The 23,141-nt window shown below is 37.9% G+C and overlaps 1 protein-coding gene across 5 annotated transcripts in view; it reads right to left on the bottom strand.

The window, feature by feature from the left end:
* The window catches only part of Nbea (neurobeachin), a 563,720-nt gene that overhangs the window by 488,445 nt on the left and 52,134 nt on the right, over positions 1-23,141 (bottom strand). For all 5 annotated transcript variants that reach the window (XM_004659998.2, XM_045154369.1, XM_045154370.1 and 2 more), the window contains exons 2-10: positions 21,601-21,832; positions 17,040-17,140; positions 16,703-16,798; positions 15,577-15,698; positions 14,118-14,244; positions 9,317-9,436; positions 6,183-6,329; positions 767-964; positions 32-165 (exon numbers count right to left, since the gene is read on the bottom strand). In XM_004659998.2, the coding sequence (XP_004660055.2) occupies positions 32-165; positions 767-964; positions 6,183-6,329; positions 9,317-9,436; positions 14,118-14,244; positions 15,577-15,698; positions 16,703-16,798; positions 17,040-17,140; positions 21,601-21,832 (1,277 nt within the window). The remainder of the gene's footprint in view (positions 1-31; positions 166-766; positions 965-6,182; positions 6,330-9,316; positions 9,437-14,117; positions 14,245-15,576; positions 15,699-16,702; positions 16,799-17,039; positions 17,141-21,600; positions 21,833-23,141) is intronic.

Below are 23,141 nucleotides of genomic sequence, written 5' to 3'. Positions count from 1 at the left end.
CACCAGATACTGTTATACAAAGAAAACTTACCAGACAGTTGTTTCCACTTGACTGTCATTGAGCTGCCGATTGTCCAGTTGGGCAAAGAGCGGGAACAGTACTTGAATTCCTCCAATGGAATGAATTGCACTATGAATTGAATGTGTTACTATAGCTTTCACGTCCTACGTTCAAACACACAAAAAAATTATTAAATCTTTATAACAGGGTTCTAGTCATTTTCTAAAAAGTTCCAAATTTCTTTTTAAGAGAATTAACTAACATATTTTGACATTTTAGGAGCACTTAAGTATATAATTGGGTATGCATGCATACAAAATGAAAACCTGGTATGTCCTTGCCAATCGCTTTTGAAATATGAATTCTGAAGTCAAGAAATCATTACAATGAAACATAGAGAATAATTTAGAGTAAGACATTATTAGCAGATTTTAAAACATTCAAGTAACTTTTATGTTTGCAAATACATTCTCAAAGGAAAGCATTTTTATATATAACCACCATACGTCCAGCTAACCAATAAATTTTATTTCTAAGAAAATGGAATTACAAGACAATAGACAAGACAGGTTTCCAAATAAAGAGACAAAGTCACAATAATGTATTTTGTTAAAAGGGAAAAAAACAGTTTGAGACAAAATCCGGGTTTGAAGAAAATAAACCAGCCGTGCTGTTTCCATGAACAAGCTATGTATATGCACCATGGGGCACAACGACACTCTCAATGCTGGGAAGAACATGGACATCAAGTTCCAGGTAACCTACCTGGAGCATTAAAGCATGTGGCGAATGCACAAAAATGGACGCATTCTCCTTTGGGGATGATTCCAGGCAGAGCTGAGCATCCGTGGCCTTGGCATTGTACGTGAAAGCAATACTACTTGCAAGTTTCCCGTCATACAGAACCTGCTTATGATGTTCTGCCAAATGAATATCACTCTCTGATTTAAACTTGAAGGTACTCTGAAAGGATAAAACTATAATAAATACACTTCTTAAAGGTAATCATGAAACTGACTGTTTACAACGGAAACGACTGCAGTGACAACCTGCCTGTGTGCTCCATGGGTCCATGCTGGGCAGCGGGGTTGAGTGCTCTACCACTCTCATTTCAGCTCTGTACGAGGTAGGTTTGATACATTAACATGAAATATGGGGCTAGATAACATCAATGATTAGAAACTTTAATTTACATACATTAGAACACTGCATATTATGTTAAGCCAAGTTCAAGTAGGTTTTTTCCTTGTGGACTATCCTCTAGAGAGTCTAATTCCAATCTCAATGACAGTCATAATAATCAGAGATATACCAAAACAAGAAATAATAAAATTTACAGGTAGGTAGATGGAGTTGGAAAAAATTATTCTAAGCGAGGTCACGTAGGCACAGAAAGACAAATGCTGCAAGTACTCTCTCTTCTGTGGTTCCTAACTGAAATCAATTAGAGATGGTGCAAAAAGTAGTTAGCATCAGGAATGTGGACATAAAACCAGAATGAGACCAGTAGAGAGAACTAAGGAGAGACAAGAGGAATCACAGTACTGGGGGCGGGAGGGGCATGGAATCAGTTCCATAGAAATCCTCCTTCTGACTAGCATTCTACAAGGTATCAACACTAATAAAGGGGGAAGAGGGACAGTCAGACAGAAGGTGGAAGAAGCTTAACCTTAAAACCACGAGCTCTGGCCAGTAATTCCCAGGCCCAGAGTTGGGTCAACCCCACAGTGAGCTGTTGGCCAGGGAGACCCATGAGGTCACTGGCAGAGTTAAAAGGTAAGACCTGAGCTGGAGGGATGGTTCAACAGTTAAATGCTTGCCTGAAAAGCCTAAGGACCCAAGTTCAGTTCCTCAGTACCCACATAAAGCAAGATGTACAAGGTAGCACATGTGTCTGGAGTTCATTTGCAGCAGCTGCAGACCCTGCTATGCACGGATTCTGTCTTCTCCCCCGCCCCCTCTGCCCTCCTCGCAATGCCTCAATGGGACCGAACTCACATCCGGTACAAGAAATCAAGTCAGAAGCCCACAGTCAGGAAACTCAGCCTCCAGAGGCAAGCACACACTGCTCTCTGGAGAAGAGTGGACTTGCACACCACAATTATCTAAAATAACTTTGGGTTTTCCTTTAACCCAAGTTATTCTCACTCTTAGTTGGAGAACCTACTTTAATTTACAGGTAGAAGAGAAAAGAAAAGAACTGATTACTTCAGAGGAGTAAAACACGAATTAATATATGAAAACAAAAATGATTCAATTTATGGAAGATAAAGAAAATTAAGAAACCATCAAAGGCAACTAAATAAGAGGGAAGCCTGCCAGAGATGAATGAGCCAAAGGCAGAACTGGAGTGTGAGCCAGCAAAAGAGTTGTCTACTCTGGTTGATGGCATTCTACAAGAAAAGCCTATAAAAATGCTCAAAATAGTACCTGCTGGCATGGTAACACACTCCAGCTACTTAAATGAAGAAATCTGTGTATAGAATTTTCAAGAGCACACTAAGATGAGACTATGAGTGAAAGAAGTAAAATTATGTACAAAGGGCTGGAAGAGCCAGCATGATTCATTCCTCCTTGATATGGGCTTTAATTACCAATCTTCCCACTACCTCACAGGAGTGAAAGCCAGGAGACTATGCTAAAGCTTCATGAAAAATTCTATCCCTTCCATAGCCTAAATCAAGGTAAGGAAGATCTACGCTAGCTTAGCGGGTACTCAAGCCCTTCATGAAATCATATTCCTCATGAAGCACATATCCAGCATCAGGCTGACCAGATGTCCTCATTTCATGAAAGCATGTCTTAGTTTGCTTCCTACCTGTAGGTAGACCTTTCTTGTTTCTTTGATAGGTGAATTTTCTTGAAGAATCCATTGAAACTGGAGCTGTTTCATTTGATTATCAAGTCAGATACATATATGTAGTCATATCAGGTGATTTTTCTGCTATTTTCATTAGGATTTTTAAAACATGGTGTTTAGTCAACTGCCAAGAGATACTCATTTTTCCCATGAGTTGAGATACATGTTTGCATGAGGTTGTGAGGAATCTAAAAGGACATGTTTGGGGCTAGTGATATGGCCCAGTGGATAACATGCTCACCCTGCTCAAGCCAGACTACCTGAGTTCCAACCCCAGACCTGACATATGAAGCTGGAAGCTGTAGCAGGATTCTATCATCTCAGCACCAATGAGATGGGAAGGTGGAGAACGAATTTTCCTGCACACTCAGGGGAGCAAAACAAAGAACAGCAGAGTGAGAATCAATAGAAACACAGCTTCAAATGAGGTGGAAAGGCAGCAGGCCAACCCAAAAGTTGTCCTCTGATTTCACACATGGCATGGCACATGCGTGTCTGGGTATTTGTATACACAAATAAATAATAAAAATTTTAGGTCAATAAAATGACATGCTTCTAGAATTCACTTCCAATAAACTATGAAAATGCCTGGTCTTTACTTTTAAAGTCACTTACTATAGAGGGACCTTTTCAATACTATAGTTAATCCTCAGTAAATGTTAGCTATTACTATTTTAAGGAAATCTTATTATAGTAAATATATTTATCATTAATAAAAAATACCATAAAAGTTAGTAGAACAATTCATAGAAAAATTCAAAGAATGAGCATCAATCTTGCTCAAATTAGTCCATAAAACAGACAAAGAATTAACACTTCCACACCATTTCATGAAGATAGCATTACTGATACCAAAACTAGAAAAAGCCCTTAGTGTAAGAACTGAATCTCACACCAGTAGAGGAAAAGGTAAGAAAACACTTCTGAGATACAAATACAGGCAAAGACTTTCTAAATAAGGCTCCACTTGCTCAAGAAATAAGGTCAACAATCAGAAAATGATTTGTCGTGTAATTAAAGCCTTTGCACAGGAAAGAAAACTGCTAAACAAGTAAAAAGCTAGCATACAGAATGGGAAAAATCTCCTAGTTATACATTTAACAGAGATTTAATATGTATAAAATACAAAGAACTCAAAAAAACTAACAGAATAAAATGATCAATAAGCAGACTAATAAACAGGCAGTTTGCAAAATATGAAATGCAAATAGTTAATAAGCCTATTAAAAATTATCCAACCTTACCAGACACCAGAGAAATTAAACTAAATTAAAACTATATTTGAGAATTCATCTCATTCCACTTAGAAAGTGACAGTCATTACGAAAACAAATAACAATAAATGATGGAGTGGAAAGAGAAAAAAAGGAACTCATATATGTTGCTGGTGTGAATGTAAACTAATACAGCCACTGGGGAAATTAATATGGAAGAAAACAAAAATATTATCTATCTATACATACCACTCCTGGGTATTTAAAGGTCCAACAGGAATGAATAAGGAAAACGTACTCAAAATACAATGTTCACTTGGTGTGAAAGTTTCCTTATAAAACAAAGTACTGTGACCAATGGATATAAACAGAGATTGTTTTTCAAAATAAAGTCCTTAAAAGTTATATTCTTCTTTTTAATTAAGTAAGAACTTCAGACAGATGTATTAAGTGTTCCCTCCTCTCCGACCCCATTCCACTGAGGGCTCCTCTGTGGAACTAACTGCTGGTATTCACCAGGACCCGGGGGCTCTGGGCTGCAAGAGCAGCAGTCAGCCAGTGATGGGGGCGGGTGGGAGGGCAACTCCAGATGCGCCCTCCCGCCCTGTGGCTCAGACAATTGTTTTCTGCCCCTCTTCCTCAATGGTCCTTTCTATATCTTTTTAAAATTCTAACTACAGCCTTGTACTCTTTTACTCATAAACAATGGTTTTGCTCATGGCCAAGAAAAGTGAGAAAATGTATGGGAACCACTACTGACAAAACACAATGAGATTTCTCTTCTCATCTTTTTCCCTTCTTTTCATTTTCTAAATTCATACAGTAAACCTTTTAATGTAAAAAATGCAGATACAACCTAAGATGGTGGTGTTTTCATATTTCAAAGGGAAAACACATTTGTACCCATTTGCCTACAACCTCCATTAACAAGGTCTTTAGCAGACTAGAGACCTTTACAATTCAACAGTTTCACATGCAATGCCCATAACTAGAGGAATTAATATAGGAACTCAACTTCTATGTCAGGATAGTAGGGTCAGACTGTATCACAGAAATACTTGCGGACAGGACAAGATAAAAGATGGAAATTACTTATTTCAAGGTTGTTACAAAAGAATTTAACAAGAAAGAGCCAAATGACAAGTTTCTTACTTTGTAAAGCTTATACAACAATGATTGTCTTCTGAAAGGAAGACATACATGATTACATAGATTTCATCCTTCCCCCTATTTTTGCAAACAGGAAGCTCCCCATGGACTCTGAAACTTAATCAAAGTAGTATTCCCAGATTTACAGGGCCATATTTCTTGCCTTTCACCTTTATCCGCACTTTGTTACCGCTCTATTCGCTATTGTTTTGTTAGTGCTTGAATAAAACTGTCTGAAATATTTTAAGAGCAAGGCAAAGAAATAAGTCAGGAAAACTGGCTTCATGTTAACTAAACTCCAAACAGTTTGAAATGTCACAATTCCCAATGTAATTTAAATACAATTTATACACATCACATTAAGTGCTGCTAAACATTAAAAACGAACTCACGCCTGCAACTTGCCTAAAAGCCTCCACTTTGAAAGTTAAGTAAACACCAGGAAGAACAAGATAAGCCATCTTAAATAATTGGTTTTGTAAAATGAGAATACTCACTACCTGTTTCTTCATTGACTACAAAGAACAAGCAAAGTGGATGTTAAAATGGAATAATTTCAGTTACACACATTTGATACAACTTTCTTTCCAAAATACTATTGCTTACAAGTTACCTGTAATATTCAAGTTCACATGTTCATTCATCATATAATGTTCAAAGTATAAGACTTGAGATTATTAAAGCCATGTGAGCAGTATAATTTCATAAATTTTTTTTCAGAATTGATAGCTAAAGGCATATCTTTTTAGCATCAGTAAACATTCTGAAGAATAAAAATGTTTATGAAGATACAAAACTTGAAAAAGCAATTAGATAAAACTGAAAATCACAATTATAGTTTTAAAAAAGAGATGACTCAAACCACACTGAGGGAAGACTTTCACCTATTCCATTGTAACACCACATGAGACAATGAAAGCCTTATGCAGGATGTGTAACAAGATATAGTTACTCCTACCTTATATCCAGGTCCTAACTGATGAATTGCAAATATCTGGGCTGGGTTGAGTGCTTCACTGAACACATATACAGCACCAAGCTGACCACAAAATACCCTATTTGCATCAGCAGTTTCTGAAGATCCAAGAAAGCACTTGTCATAGCTCTATTTGTAAAAGTCACAAAGAAATGAATTATTATTTTGTCCTGACAGAATACTTAAGAATACCTATTCTTTATTGTTTATTATTGTCTATTCATTAATGTATAATAAAACTGAAGATAGCAATAACTAAAATTTGAGAGTACTGAAACCATAAAATAGTTACTTAAAATCAGTTAAAAAATTTATATTTCAAGTTAAACAAACAAATAACTACCTATCAAATCTTCAGACTTGACCACTGTCCAAGCTATAGCACTACAGGCTAAAAAGCTGATTTTACTAAAGCAAAGTTGAGTTCAAAAAGCTAGTAATTTGTAACTTTTCCTATTTAAAGAGAGATTAATACTGATAATAAAAAAAAAAAGAAGAAGAAGAAGTGACTTTTCCAAGTCTTACATATAAATCCATAATGCCAGGCTGGGGGAAACAGGTCCATTGGCACAGTGTTTTATTAACAAGCATAAAGTCCTAAGTTCAATTCCCAGAACCCATTTAAAAACGCCTGACATTGGGGCTAGAGAGATGATTCAGTTGTTAAGGAGCTTGCCTGCAAAGCCTAAGAACCCAAGTTTGATTACCCAGTACCCATGTAAAGCCAGATGCACAAGTGGTACATGTGTCTGGAGTTCGTTTGCAATGGCTAGAGGCTCTGGGGTGCCCATTTTCTATCTCTCTCTCTCTCTCTCCCTCCCTCCCTTCTCCTGATTCTCAAATAAATAAATAAATAAGGTAAAGAAAGAAATATATACTTTCTAAATGCATGGCATAGCACTACTGGCTTGGCAAGTGCTGGGGACACAAAAACAAGAAGATCCCTGTTGCCTACAGCCACTCTAGCCTAACTGGTGAGTTTCAGGGCAATAAAGAAGCCTGTCTCAATGGTAAGGAATAACACATGAGGTTGTTCTCTGGCCTCTACATGCATGCACACACCTGAAACAGTTAATCCCTAGAGAAATCAGTCACTGACAGACATAGAGAAACAGGTAGGGAAACCCTTTTGTACCTCATAAAATAACAAACAAGTTAAATGAAATACAGGGACAGGAATCATAATTAAATATGTAATCTGTATAGAAAACACAGAGATTAAAACGGTACTTCATAAAGGACATGCACATGTGTTCTTGCCAGCCTTCTACATTTCTTGAAGTATTAACACAGCACATTCAAAAGCCTACGTCTTTCTTTTTGGTAATGTCTTAGCAGCTACTGACAGTCAACAGAATCCCTAGTGTTTCTTTCTGGTTACAGCAGAGTCAGTTCCAGCAACCCCACAGGCCAGAAAGGAAGCAGCAGTAGCCTCTGTGCTCTGATGATTACCAACTGTTCTCTCCTCACATTTGGCAATGGCTCAGAGTTTGTTGGGAAGAAAAAAATGAACTTGTCCTAGAAAGACACCATTAAGAAATATTTTAAGCTTTGTAAGCTACTTGTGATTTCTATTGTGTATTCTTTAGTTTGCTCTGTTATTAGTACTATAAAAAAGGAGATTCTTAGCTTCCAGGTCAGAAAAAAACAAGGTAAGAAGGTAAGGGACAGATTTGGCTGTGATAGTACAGTTTGTCAACCAGTGATTTACTAGACAGACTACAGAATATAAATAGTACCATTTTAGAGAACACAAAACAAGATAGATAGATAGATAGATAGATAGATAGATAGATAGATAGACAGACAGACAGACAGACAGACAGACAGACAGACAGACACACACACACATAACCCCTGCCTAAGGGGATTAACGTTAAAAGATATGCTAACAAAAATCTGTTTAAAACAAGAATTTATCATCAAACTAGTTATGTTGGAAGGGCTATGTATCACTGGCCTTACCAGTAATTTGGACACTAAAACATAAGTTTTAACTTGGCTCTAAATGACCAGGCTGAAGGCAAAGGAGAACCCAACTAGATAAATTCTAATCTTTGAGGGTTTCCACTCAAGAGTGCCTCCATCACCTGGTCTAGCACTAACACACAGGTGGAAAGAGTCAGTGCCTGTCACTACTGAAGTGTGTCCTCTAAGTGACCTCGTTCTCCATCAGGGAATTGGAACTGCTGTAGGCAGACTCATGTTTTCACAGGAGAAGCAGACACCGCCTCTGCTCAAAACTGGAGGATGCTTGTGCCAGGAGAGAAAGGAGAGCCCGGGCCTACTGTTTACAGAAGAGGTGCTTCATGGTCTGCCCCCAGTGCCACACGACCTCATCTATGTACTATTCTGTCCTTTTTTTCTCTGCTCCCAAAAAACTGGCTTCTTTGTTGTTCCTTAACCTTTCCAGTTCTCCCTAAAGGCTTTACACTTACGATTTTCACTGAAGAGATGTGTCCCTAAGTATCCACAGGCCTCCATCCGACTGTTGTCAATAAAATCACCACTGTTTGCTTCTCCCATCTCTACACTCCCTTGTGCGCATATCCTGCTCCAAGGCATTTATTACCATAATAACCTCAGAAACTGTGTGACTACACAAGACTCGTTATGTTTCAAGTCTTCTTGTTTTTAAATAAGAGATAGGCTTTTTCAGTATTTTCATTTATTGATTTGCAAGCAGAGAGAGAGATAAAAGAGAGACAGACAGAATGGGCACACCAGGGCTTCCAGCCACTGCAAACGAACTCCAGATGCATGTGCCACTTTGTGCATCAGGCTTTATGCGTGCACTGGGAATTGAACTAGGTTGTTAGACTTTGCAGGCAAACACCTTAGCTGCTGAGCCATCTCTCCAGCCCAAGAGACAGGCTTTTCAGCATTGAGATTTGGAAAGAATAGAATATGCAGTGACATTTCTTTACTCAAAATACTTAAAAACTCCTTTTTTTTGTTTTGACTATCATTAAACATGTGTTTATGGAATTTGTTAGATTAAGTTTAAAAATTAAATATTCACTTAATATGAAATACTAAGGAATAAACCTACTTATTATTTGTTATAGTGATAAGACAATATTATATTGTCAAATACATTCAAGCAAAAAACTTACATCATTTGTGTTAACATGCCAGGCCATATCACCATAGGATACCAACTGTCCATTAACATAACACCGGATCTCGCTGTTCCTCCATCGATTGTAAATGTGGACAATGCTGATCATGTACCACTGAAATAAGAACAATGAAATCCTAATGTGGAACTTTTGGTTACTACAGTCTACAGTACAGTCATAGTTGTTAAAACTTCCCAGAAGTCTGGGGAGATGGCTCAGAGGCAAAGCACTTGCCATACAGGGATCAGGACAGAGTTCAGATCTCCAACATCCACCTAGAAAGGCTGGGTGTGGTGCTATGTACTGAGACCCCAGCTCCAGGAAAGCAGAACTAGAATCTTGGGGTTCACTGCCACCTAGTATAGATGAATTGGTGGAGATGCTGTCTGAAAGAACAAAGTGGACGGAGATAAAGGAAGCCCCCTAATGTCAACCTGTGGTCTACACACACACACACACACACACACACACACGAATACACGAACACCAAACACAAATACATATGGAAAAAAAATCTATGAAAAAACACTTAAATAACTATTAATGATCACTCACTAATGAACTATTTTTAGTTCCTTCTCCCAGTCACTCAGGAAACAGTGGTACATGAAGAGTGAGTGTGTAATGCTGGCAAGCTACAATCCACTTCCCACACTAGCAGTCCTCATCCACCAAGACATGACAAGACCCGAACCTATGCCATTTACCAGGCGCTTAGACACCCTGGGCTGACCGTGCAAACCACAAGCCTAGTTCTCCCAGAACAGATACTCTAGTCAAAGGAATGTAACATGAGACAAACAATTACAAACCAGGAGAAAACTGAAAAACAATGACCTGAGGTTTTACTTTAACTTGTATAATCAGAAAAGTCTTGTCCAAAAAATAGCATTTTAACATAAGATTTAAGTGCTTTCAATTTTACAATAATTTATTAAGCCTAGAACCAATTATGCACTTTAAGTTACTAATGTCTGGAACTCATTATTAAGAGTCAAGGAATGAGCTGAGTATGGTGGCATCTGTCGATAATCTCAGCACCCACGAGGGTGAAACTTGTGAGAATCACAAGTTTAAGGCCAACCCAGAATGCACAGTGAGATCCAGTCTCAAAAAACAAAGAAACAAACAAACAAAATCCAGGAATAAATTCATTATTGAGTTCCCATTTTACAGTTACTAGTATCCACCCCAAAAATTGTATAAAATCTGATACCAAATAATTTAAATTTCTTAACAGTTGTACATAAACTCGAGTCTCTTCAGGAGTTATTTTTTAAGACATAAATTATTTTTTCAAAAGTATAGAAAATACAGATACCTTACAGATATTTGAACAAGTATGCCTTAGAAATAAAGGTAGAAAAAAAAGCAACATACCAGCCATAAATTAAAATCTATGATTTCCTCTATAGAATTTATTCAATTATTTTCTCTATATTAGAAACATATAAAGATATCACAATAATTCACAATTTCTAAATATTACTTAGTCCAAAGTATTCAAAATATTTTAAATAATCCCCTATTTTTATTCATTTCTATTTAGAAAAAAAAAAAGGAGTAGAACACAGAACTCAGAGAAGCCAAGAATAGAAAAAAAAAAGTGTTCTTCAATTATTTAAATGATCAGATGAAAAAAACTGTTTGATTCATGTATTTGAGAGTGGGTGAGTGACAGACAGAGACTATGATCACATCAGGGCTCCTTGCCACTACAAACTCTAGACACACATGCTACTTTGTGCATCTGGCTTTGAGTGGGTACTGGGGAACTGAACCCAGGTTGGCAAGCTTTGCAAGCACTTGCCTTTAATTGTTGAGGCATCTCCCCAGCCACTCATGGAAAGATTTAAAGGTCTAGAACACATGTCCATTTAAAAGTTGTTCCATTCCAGAATCTTTCACTTAATTAGAAAACTGCATAGACGTTGACCCTGATAAAAATATAGGAAATGAAGCCTGGCATGGTGATGCACGCCATTATTCCCAGCACGTGGGCAGCAGGTAGGAGGATTGCCGTGAGTTCAAGGCCACCCTGAGACTACATAGTGAATTCCAGGTCAGCCTGAGCAAGAGTGAGACCCTACCTCAAAGAAGAAAAAAGAAAAAAAAAAAACAGGAAAATCTTCAGTCACTGAATAATCCTTTTTCTAAACATTACAAAGTTAACCTCAAAATGCCTCAAAACTTAACTTCAAATGATTTTAGGAATATTTTCATTAACTTTAATACATACAAAGTTTAAAACAAGGCTGGCAAGATGGCTTTGCAGTTAAGGTGCTTGCCTGCAAAACCATAGGACCAGGTTCAATTCTCTAGGACCCATGTAAGCCAGATGTACAAGGTGGTGCATGTGTCTGGAGTTCATTTGCAGTGACAGGAGACTCTGGAGCATGCATTCTCTCTATCTGCCTCTTTCTATCTCTTTCCCATATAAATGAATAAATTAAAATGCTTTAAAAAATTAAAATATACACAAATCACTTTAACTGATTCAAAAATATTCCACTAGAATGCTATCAAGGCAATAGCGACCATACGATCTTTACAGATTTGAGTAAAAACTTTAATTTGTAAATGATTAGACATAAATTCCCATGTACAGAACAAGACTTTCTACTCAAAAGTAGTCATATGATAGTATGAGATATATCCAGAGGGAAAAGGGCAAGTAACCTTTAGTTGTCAGATGGATACCACACAGCAACAATCTAAATTAGTTGTCTTTGTTACTCAACTACCTTTGCTCTTACTGCCATGTGGAAAAGTATCTATTATCCCTTCCTACCAAAAAAGCACTGAGGGGCTAGAGAGATGGCTTAGCGGTTAAGCACTCGCCTGTGAAGCCTAAGGACCCCGGTTCGAGGCTCGGTTCCCCAGGTCCCACGTTAGCCAGATGCACAAGGGGGTGCACGCGTCTGGAGTTCGTGTGCAGAGGCTGGAAGCCCTGGCACACCCATTCTCTCTCTCTCTCTCTCTCTCTCTATCTGTCTTTCTCTCTGTCTCTGTCGCTCTCAAATAAATAAATAAAATATTTAAAAAAAAAAAAAAAAGCACTGAGAAGCCGGGTATGGTGGCTCATACCTTTAATCCCAGTACTCGGGAGGCAAAGGTAGGAGGATCACCATGAGTTGGAGGCCACCCTGAGACTGCATAGTGAATTCCAGGTCAGCCTGGGCTAGAGTGAGACCCTACCTCGGAAAAAGCTCTGAGCACAGGAAGACCTGCACAGCCTCCACTACCTTTATCAAGAATAGCAGCCCATTAACCTCAGCCCACAAGAAAGAAAGTGCTCCTCTTGAGTTGGATGTCCATATAATTGACACTTAATTCTTCAGAAATTAAGATGATTGTTTCATCTATTATAGTCATATTTTATAAATTACTGACAGTCTACTGAGTTCAAGGCACTCTGCCAAGCATTTAAGGGACTATAAAGATAAACCCATCACTAACCTTAGCCTCAATGGTCACTAAATATGCATATATGAATAATTAGAAGTTTAAATAAAATAGTTATAAGAAATAGTGAAGAACAATGCTGTGAGAGGAATTAATTATATCTAGGAACTAGATAAATTAGGGAGGAAAGCTAGGTTATAGCTCAGCAATACAGTGCTTGCCCAGCAGCATGCACCCAAAAAACTCCAAAAAGGAAGAAAAAAAGAGGCTAGAGAGATGGGTTAGTGGTCAAGGTACTTGCCTATGAAGCATAAGGACCCAAGTCTGATTCCCCAATCCACATGTAAGCCAGATGCACCAGGAGGGCTCATGAGCCTGGAGTTCTTTTGCAGCAGCTACTGTGCCCATTTTCTCTATCTGCCCCCTCATATAAATAATAAATGAAATTGTTTTAAAAAGAAAAAGAGATAAATCAGGGGTTATTCCAAGGAAATATTGTTATTTGAGTGGGACACAGCAGTGGAATGGCATTAAAGACCTAAAACTATAGGAGTAAATGTGGTTCACTCAAATCATAAAGGAGGAGTAATGTTTTAGCTCAGCATGCATTAGTCTGAACACAGGAATATGGTTAGGAAAACAAGTCAGCACTACATATAAAACAGTGTGGAAGAGGGAAAGACAAACCACTCACAATGTAGAGAGTGTAACACGAAGGATGTGAACAGCACATAAAGAAAACTTAAAAAGGACTTGCATTTCAGAGACACAAACAGAAGATGAAGACTGAAGCTGAAACAAACCCCCTTGTTAGGAATACGGAATACTCTTCTCAGAGGACCGCAGAACAGAGTGGCTATGGAACTGGAAAGACAACTGGGCTTCACAAAGACCTCTGGGTGGCAACTGCTCAGAGTAGATGAGAACAAAACAGGGCTCTGAGGAAAAGATTCAGAGTGGAAAACTAACATGAAATTGAATAAAATTCCCCAATAAAATGCAAATTCCAGGCTGGGGAGATGGCTTAGCAGTTAAGGCACTTATCTGAGAATCTTAAGGACCCAGACTCAATTCCTCAGTAACCCAGGTAGGCTAAATGTACATAGTGCTTCATTTCCTGGAGTTCTTCTGCATTGGCTAGAAGCCCTGGTGTACTCATTATCTCCCTCTCTCTCTCCCTCTCCCTCCCTCCCTCTGCAATAAATGTATGTAACAAGTGAATGTGAGGGAAACATAATACAAGTGTTCAAAAGTCAGCACAAAAATAAGAAGAGAACACAAAACGTCAGAAAAACAATAAAAGAATATTGCAGAACTACAGCACATAAGTTTCAAGACAAGCAGAATGGCAAACTCTGCAATTCTCAACAAAGTACCTGCTTTTCCCTACCTTACGTGGCTGAAAGTCGTATTTCACACAGTGCTGGAAACCTTTCCCCTTGGACTTCAGTGATGTGACTATTAGACAGTTGCCAACAAAATGAGCTGAGTAACCAACTCCTTTGCTGGTTCGGAAACTGTAATGAACACGATAATAACTGATGAGAAACATACACCTAACGCCTATAGGTATTCTATATAATAAAACTTAAATTTCCTGTAGAGTAGGAGTTCATATGTAGACCAAATAGAAAGTAAAACATAAAAAGTTTACAATAACTAAAAAAATACAAAAATAAGACTATAGAAACTACTATTTCAATGTAAAGTATTACAAATAATAAAAACAAGTTGATGATCAATAACAGTCTTCCAGAAAGACATAGCCTACGTGCAGGGCCATCTTTAATTATTCCATACAAAACTCATTTCCACACAGTTCATGTTTAATAACAACTTGTTCTCTCTAATCTTGCCATGCTTTAGAAAATAATTTACCAAAAAGACCATGTTGATAACATGACTGATGACAGAAAATAGCGTATTTTAGTCAAAATAAGAAAAAAAAAAAAAGCTTTTAATCCTAGCACTCGGGAGGCAGAGGTAGGAGAGTCACTGTGAGTTCGAGGCTACCCTGAGACTATGTAGTGAATTCCAGATCAGCCTGAGCCAGAGTGAGACCCTACCCTGGAATACCAAAAACAAATAAATAAAAATTTTAAAAAATAAAAAAACTTAGATATTTCTTTATTTGATTATAACTTCTTGCATAGTTACTGTGTCTTCAGTTGGTGGGGAGGGGTTCTTGAGCTAGGGTCTTGCTGTAGGCCAGGCTGACCTGGAATTCACTATGTAAACTCAAGCTGGCCTCAAACTCACCATCGTCCTACCTCTGCCTCCCAAGTGCTGGGATTAAAGGTGTGCGCCACCATGCCAGGCCAAACTCACTGTTTTTAAAGCATATGTTGTCACTTATGCTCATAAAGAAAGTAAGTGGAAAGGCCACTAGATGTGGTCGTGCATGTCTTTAATCCCAGCACTTGGGAGGCAAAGGTAGGAGAATCTCTGTTGAGTTCAAAGCCACCCTGAGACTACATAATGAATTCCAGGTCAGCCTGGACTAGAGTGAGACCCTACCTCGAAGAAGGAAAAAAAAAAAAGTGGAAATGGAAAGGAAATGTAATCTAGTCAGTTTGGTTTCCTTTCTCCTAGATCAGACACCAGTAATCCTACAAAATCCAAAAAGACAAAATATGTCTACAGCCTTGATTCTTAAACTGTAATCGGGGGGGGGGGGGGGGGAGTGAAAAATCTGACATAGGATTAATTCGTAATAAATAAATACATAAGTAAGATTTAGATGAGTACTTATAAGCATATATATCCTACCTAATATATTGGCTGAATAAATTATATCTTTTAAAACTAAAGTAAACAGACAACGTTATAAAAATAAACATGTTACTCACCAATAAAGATAAGGTTTATCTTTATCAACATTAATATTATTTAACGGATCCATACGAAACCAAGTGTTAAGCGTGAAACCATTCTGATAAGGCCACTTTGCAATGGGGGGCAATGCAATTGCCTACAAGGCAATAAAAAAGGGTAAAGTGCGAGTTAACGAAATACAAAGTCACTAAGGTCAAGTGTGGCCTTCACAGATTAAAAAATAATCAGAAACCATAAATAACTATAGAAAATAGAAACTGTCATCCTATTTACGTTACCTCTACATACAATATTTTTTTTTTTCAAGGAAGGGTCTTGCTCTAGCCCAGGCTGACCTGCAATTCATTCTATAGTCTTAGCATGGCCTCAAACTCACTCATGGTGATCCTCCTTCCTCTGCGCGACCCCCTCCCTGCCGCCAAGTGCTGGGATTAAAGACATTCAGGTTCACACAAAATTTTTGACTGAAAAAACACTGAAGCCAGGCATTGGGGCATGCCTATAATCCCAGCTCTTGGGAGGCTGAGATGGGAGGACAATTCTGAGTTTGAGGCCAGCCTGCTATATAGAGTTTGAGGTCAGTACAGATTAAGACCCTGAATCAAAAAGAAAAAAGAAATTACATTTTCAAATATAACTGAATTGTCATTTCTAGTTTAATCAGCAGTATTCTGAATGTTCTACAAGATAACTCTCCCTCTAATTTCACCAATATAAATATGTCTTGCATGCATGCCTTGGAATTCTGGTTTTTGCAACGTACTAGTTGTTAATAATATTGCATTTTTTAAAAAAAGCTGATAGAGTTGTGAACATGTGTCCTGGAAAATTCTATGAATGGAATCAGGTGTAATCTCAATAGCATGTGAAGCCAAGCATAACAGAGGAAGCAAAACGGGCTAGTGTGTGCCTGCCAGCCCCGAGCTCAGGAGGCTGAGAAAGGACAACAGGGGCCAGCCTGGTCCAGCAAGGTGCTATTACAAGTAACCACCCAAACAAGCAAAACTACACACTAAACTTTTTTTATCTACAACAAGCTAGACAATGCAAGCCGCCAGGAGGCAAACTCAGAGGTGTCAAGTGACACGAGCCCTTACAGATAGGAGAACATAAAAACAAACTCAGGTTTTCAAAACTTACCGCAGCACTACACCCAGGGAAATTGAAAAAAGTATCAGGGCCATGTCTTTGTGGCATCTGATTAAGAACTGATAATAATTTTACTGCATGTCTTGGCTGCAAAAACAGTAAAAGAAAAAACAATCACTGTACAAAGTCGGCAACAACACCTAAGTGCCTCTTTAGCTGATGTTTGTAACTACAAAGAAAACGAATTCAAAATCATTTACTAAAGTGTTTAAGAAGAAAACAGTTTCCATTACCAAGTCAAATATATGGCTCTCCGGGGACAGATTCCTGAGCATTAAGTATTAATGGATGGATTGAACTCCTCTCCCACTGACCACAGTTTACTCACCCAGACTCCACTCTCCCCTCGAAGCATGCTGAACAAAAGCTTCAGCTCCTTCACAGTGATGCTGTAGCTGGCAAGAACCCCCAACATATCAACTAGAAGATCTTCAAAGGAAAACAAAGTTATTCTCCACCCTCCTCACCAGCTGTCATTGACCAACTGCATACTTTTGTTCAAAGGTCAGAGTCACCAACTATGCCTAGCATCTTCCTGAATACCTGTTCTGATTAATAATTTACAGGATGGATTTGTTATACATAAAGACTGGGAGACAAAATATGCAAAAGGCACAAGGATGTAACACTGAAAACTGGTTATCTTCAAACGAAAGCTGCTAGTTGACCTATTTTCTTGATGAATTGTATAGTATATTAATAAAAGAAGCTCCTGAAATATTTCTTGGACTATTAACCATTTAGAGCATTTATTCTATGTGGAGCATTATTCTAAATGTTTTATATGCACTGACACCACATATCCCTATAACCACACTATGAGTTAAATACCATAATTATCCCCTTTTAAAAATGAACAAATTGTGTAATAAATAACTTAGTAACATGGTCCAAGAATATATGCCTAAAAAATGTTAGAATCTGGACTCAAGGCCAGGCAGTGTGACTTTGGACCTTTATTGCTGGCCCCTAACCTATAAGTGGAAATGTAATTTAAACATAGTTATGAATCTTCATGATTTTAATGTAACTATACAGACATAACAACTCACAAAATAATGAGTACAATTTGTCTCCATTCTCACATAGCTTTCTCTATGCATGTGACTAATTATTTCTTTCACTGTTCTTTAAAAGAAATTAGCATGTACGTATTAATACATTTCCTAAAAGTCTAAAGTACTAAGAATTAAATATACTACACAAGTTAATATAAACCAACAGACATAAGCATTCCCAAAATTTATTATCACTTAATAAAGTAGGTTAGTTAGGTAAATTGACAGTTTAAGCCAGGTGTGGTGGTGCACGCCTTTAATCCCAGCACTAGGGAGGCAGAGGTAGGAGGATCGGAGAGTCTGAGGTCACCCTGAGACTACATAGAGAATTCCAGGTCAGAGCTAGAGAGATGGCTTAGGGGTTAAGCGCTTGCCTGTGAAGCCTAAGGACCCTGGTTCAAGGCTTGATTGCCCAGGACCCACATTAGCCGCAGGCACAAGGGGGCGCACGCATCTGGAGTTCATTTGCAATGGCTGGAAGCCCTGGCACGCCCATTCTCTCCCTCCCTCCCTCCCTCCCTCTCTCTCTCTCTCTCTCTCCCTCTTTCTCTGTCTGTCACTCTCAAATAAATAAATAAAAATGAATAACAACCAAAAAAAACTTTAGAGAATTCCAAGTCAACCTGAGCTAGAGTGAGACCCTACCTCGGAAAACCAAAAAAAAAATCAAGCTTCAAAATCTGTAAGCTAACATGCTTTATTTTTAAGAAATTATCAGAAATTGCCGGGCATGGTGGAACATGCCCAGCACTCAGGAGGCAGAAGTAGGAGGATGGCTGTGAGTTCAAGGCCAGCCTGAGACTACATAGTGAATTCCAGGTCAGCCTGAGCTAGAGTGAGATACTACCTCAAAAAAACAAAAAAAAAAAAAAAGAAAGAAAGAAATTATCTGAAATAGACAACACAAAGAGTTCTTAAATTTATAAATGAGTACATTTTAAAAATAAGACTTCTGCTTGCAATTAACAGAATGTATGGACAAAAAGTAATTGATTAAATTTCTATTTGGTAATACTTTTCTTAACCTTCTTATATACAGTGTACAGGAAACATAACCAAGCAGCTCAGCTTAATTTTGTTACAGCAGGTCTTTTTGAACAAGATTTTTCAATGAGAAAAAAACTGACAATTATGAAAGTCTCATTTACTTACTACAAATGTTTAAATACTTTCTAATGACCTGACTAAATGAAGAGTATCTCTTTGAACATAACATTACAATTTAGAGATGAGAACTTAGTATTTTTGTAGTTATACAAACTTTCTTGTTATGATATACATATTTTGGTTTCTCGATTCTAAGTAAGTAACAGTTTTGTTTTGATATTTTCCTGGTACTCATTCCCTTTTCTCATACCCTTCCCCATAGGTTAGTTGGGAAGGAAATGTTTAAAACAATGAAAAGTAAATTTCTGTGTCATCAATATTAGCATTGATAGAAAAGGTTAAGAAAATGAAATAACTTCATAATAGAATATGTTAAAATGGGAAAAACCTGATTTTCCCCACTGTCATTAAGTACAGTAAACTTCTATGCATGGATCCTTTGCTAAACTTTATACTTTAATGTAGCAGCCTCTTTATTTATGGGGGGGGGGGGTCTTATGTCCAGATGCCATGTACAGGTATTGAAAACTCATGTGATTTTCCCATATAACATAAATATATACTTAATTTCTTATAAAATTTCAAATTAACTGCACAATTTATTTAGAAGTGGCACACATTATCATTTTAAAAATTAAGTCTGGGGCTGGAGAAATGGCTTAGCGGTTAAAGCACTTGCCTGCAAAGCCAAAGGACCCAGTACCCATGTAAGCCAGATGCACAAGGGGGCACATGCATCTGGAGTTTGTTTGTAGCAGCCAGAGGCCCTGGTGTGCCCATTCTCCCTACCCTCCTCCACCTATTTCTTTCTCTCTCAAATAAATAAAGAAAAAGAAATTAAGTTTAAAATGTAAGTATGAATGTCATTTTCAATCATGTCAGCCATTAGTAGCCAATGCAGAAAATGCCAAGCCATGCTCTACATTATTTCTACAGAAATAATGACACTTTGGAAGCAATCAAAAATGATCTTAACGTGAGCATTAAGAAAAAGAAGAGCTGAGTATGGTAGCACATGCCTTTAATCCAAGCACTTGGGAAGCAAAGATAAGAGGATTGCTGTGAGTTTGAGGCTAACCTGAGACTATATGGTGAATTCCCTGTCAGCCTGAACTACAGTGAGAACCTAATTGGAGGTAGGGGCCACTTTTTAAAATTTTATTTAAATTCTGAAAGCATTCTAGTACTCAATCCCCTCTTTCTTACTTTTATTTTTCTTGGTGTGTATTGTGTTATATGGTGTGTGTGTGTGTGTGTGTGTGTGTGTGTGTGTGTGTGTGTACACATATTCGCATAAGTCTGGGCCCCATGAGCACTGGTACAAAGAGCAGAGAAGGTTCCCTCCTCTATCCCTCTTCCAGCTTACTTCCAAGAGTCTTTGAATGAACCTGGAGCTCATGTCATTGTTATGTGTAGATTCTCCAAAGATCCTCCTGTCTCCGCCTCCCTCAGCATGGAGTGACAGGCACATTCAGCTGGGTGCTTATGTTCAATACCTTTACCCAGTGAGCCACTTCAACAGGCCCTCAGACTTGGTATTTTTTCTACAGAAATTCTAAAATTGAAGTCTATATGTCACAACATTAAAAGCATTTTCTGGGTTCTGAACTGTTTTAAGGTCCAGATATTATATTATAAAGAGTCAAATTAGTACTTTTGAAATTATGAAAACAATGCCAAAAGTAACCTATCACGTTGGGGAGATAACTCCGTCGGTAATTCACTTGCTGTGCAATTCTGAGTACCTGAGTTTGGATTCCCTCAACCCCATGGGGAAGTTGGAAGCCATGGTGGGCTTGTACTATGATCCCAGAGACAAGGGAGGCAGAGACAGGAGCATTAATGGGGAAGCTCACAGAAGAGACCAAACAAGGAGAGAGCCTGGCTCAAACACGGTGGAAGGCACAGACTGAGTTGAAAATTGTCCTTTGACCTCCACGTGCGTGCTGTAGCATGCTTGCACCTGCACGCATAGGCACACATACCAATTTTTTTTTTTTATTTAAGTTACCTATGCTCAAGATCTACTACTTACAAAAAGAAAAAATTCAAACTAAAGAATTTTTTTGGAATGACTGCTGCTCGGGAACCATCTGTCAAAATTTTCCTCGTGAAATGCATCTAACCAGAGGACAAGCATCCCACAGGAACCTGGAGGGTCAGTGGCTAGCAAATCAATGATTCCAAAGTTATTATTTCAAATAACCCATAAAAAGCAAAAAAAAAAAAAAAAAAACTAACTCCCAAAGTTTTATCTTATTTCTGAGTATCTATTTGATAAATAAAATTTTCCCAAAAATATTCAGACAAACTAGATCCTTCTAAAAGACCCAGCCTGACTACTGGGAGGCTCGTGGAGCCTCACAGCACTGCATCATGAAGAACCGCAGAGTGGCGGCTCTGGTAAAGACCACTTCACTATCAGCACCAAATCGGCACTGTGATATTTTAAGCATAAAATGGTTTCATTAGGATGCTGTTTATCTCTGATAAGTTTTACAGTATTTACACCATACTACTGAGATTTTCTAAAGCTTAGAAAAATTAATTTTGCTTGTCCAATCAATAATGTTTTTTCTGCCAATCTTTACATTTTCCATAAACATAAAAAGCAAAATTTCTACATAGTTCTACTTATCTATTTTAACTCAAGATAATTTCAATAAACACATACTACCTAAAGAGTACAAAGAGATGCGCATTAGTTTTCTGTCAGCAGCGTACCTGCTATCATGTCGTCTACAGCGCTCATTTTCAGCAAGACTTGCTCTATGAGCCCAACTTCTGTGCTAGTCTGTAAATTCCGGACGCTCTTCCGCAGGATGGCCGTGAACATGCTCCATATTTCTGCTTGACACGTGACGTCACAGTGCTCCAGAAGCTCTGTCATACACGTTATGCTTTCAGCATCCTGGATGATGAAGTTCATCTCCAAATCAAATTCGCCACCAACCAGCTGAAAGTGAACAGGGAAAAACAATAAAACAGAAATAACATGAAAGGGGATTTTAACACGGAAATAGAGCAACACCAAATATCAGTTAACAAGAAAACATGGATACTCTAAAACTTAAGTCTTCTTGTATAAAACAAAGAAGAAAATATTCACAAGAGTAAAAGCTGTAACAAATAGAGGATTTCAATAAAACAAATTGTTACCAAAAAAAATTAAATTTACTAGCCAAATTGTATGACAGTTGAAATGAAAAAAAAAATTACTATACAGGTTAACTAGCAGATATGAACAGGCAAAACAGAATGCTGAATTTATATACACAAAAAATCCTCAAATCAGAAACAAGACAAGAGAGTCTAGGCTCGCCACTTTTGTTCAATATAGAGTTTGAAATATTAGCCAAGAATGAAACAAAATAAATATGAATTAGAGGAAAAAGTTGAATTATCCATATTTAATCTAGTTGGTATATAATTGATCCCATGCTTAAAAACCCTAAGCCCAGAAGACTTAAGACCTGTAGACATCTTCAGAAAAGTAGGCTACAAAATCAACATGCAAAACTCAGAAGTTTTTCTCCATAATAACCAATTTATTGAAAAGGAAATCGAGGATCTTTCTCATGCACAGCTTCAAAAATACTAAACTATGTAAGCATAAGCTTAACAAAGATGTTAAAGCGCTCCACTGTGCACACTGTACAACACTGAAAAAGGACTGGTGGTGGCAGCGCAAGATGGAAAGACTTCCCATGGTGATGGGCTGGCAGAGTTAATATTATTAAAATAGCCATATAACTAAAGCAATCTACAGACTTCATGCAACAGTCATTAAAATTTCGGCATCCTTCACAGAAACACTAAAGGCCTGATTTGATATTCGAGCACTCCTAAGCAGTAAAGAATAATGTTGGAGATATCAAAACACTTCAAAAGAGATACGACAATAAAAGCAACATGACCATGGCAAAGAAAAGACAGAAACCAGAAAGTAACCCATGTAGCCAAATCCATCTGCTCATTTACAAAAGCACAAAAACATATGCTGAAGGGGCTGGAGGGATGGCTTAGCAGTAAGGCATTTGCCTGCAAAACCAAAGAACCCAGGTTCGGTTCCCCAGGACCCACATTAGCCAGATGCACAAGAGGGCACACGTGTCTGGAGTTCGTTGGCAGTGGCTAGAGGCCCTGGCATGCCCACTCTCTGCCTCTTTCACCTCCCCCCGTCTTAAATAAATAAATATATATATAACAATTTTTTTAAAAAATAAGCTACAGAGTAGAAGAAAACATGTGCAAACTACACAGTG

Source organism: Jaculus jaculus, chromosome 7 (genome assembly GCF_020740685.1).
Source record: "Jaculus jaculus isolate mJacJac1 chromosome 7, mJacJac1.mat.Y.cur, whole genome shotgun sequence".
In the NCBI taxonomy this organism is placed as follows: Eukaryota; Metazoa; Chordata; class Mammalia; order Rodentia; family Dipodidae; genus Jaculus; species Jaculus jaculus.
This window is presented reverse-complemented; position numbering and strand designations above follow the sequence as displayed.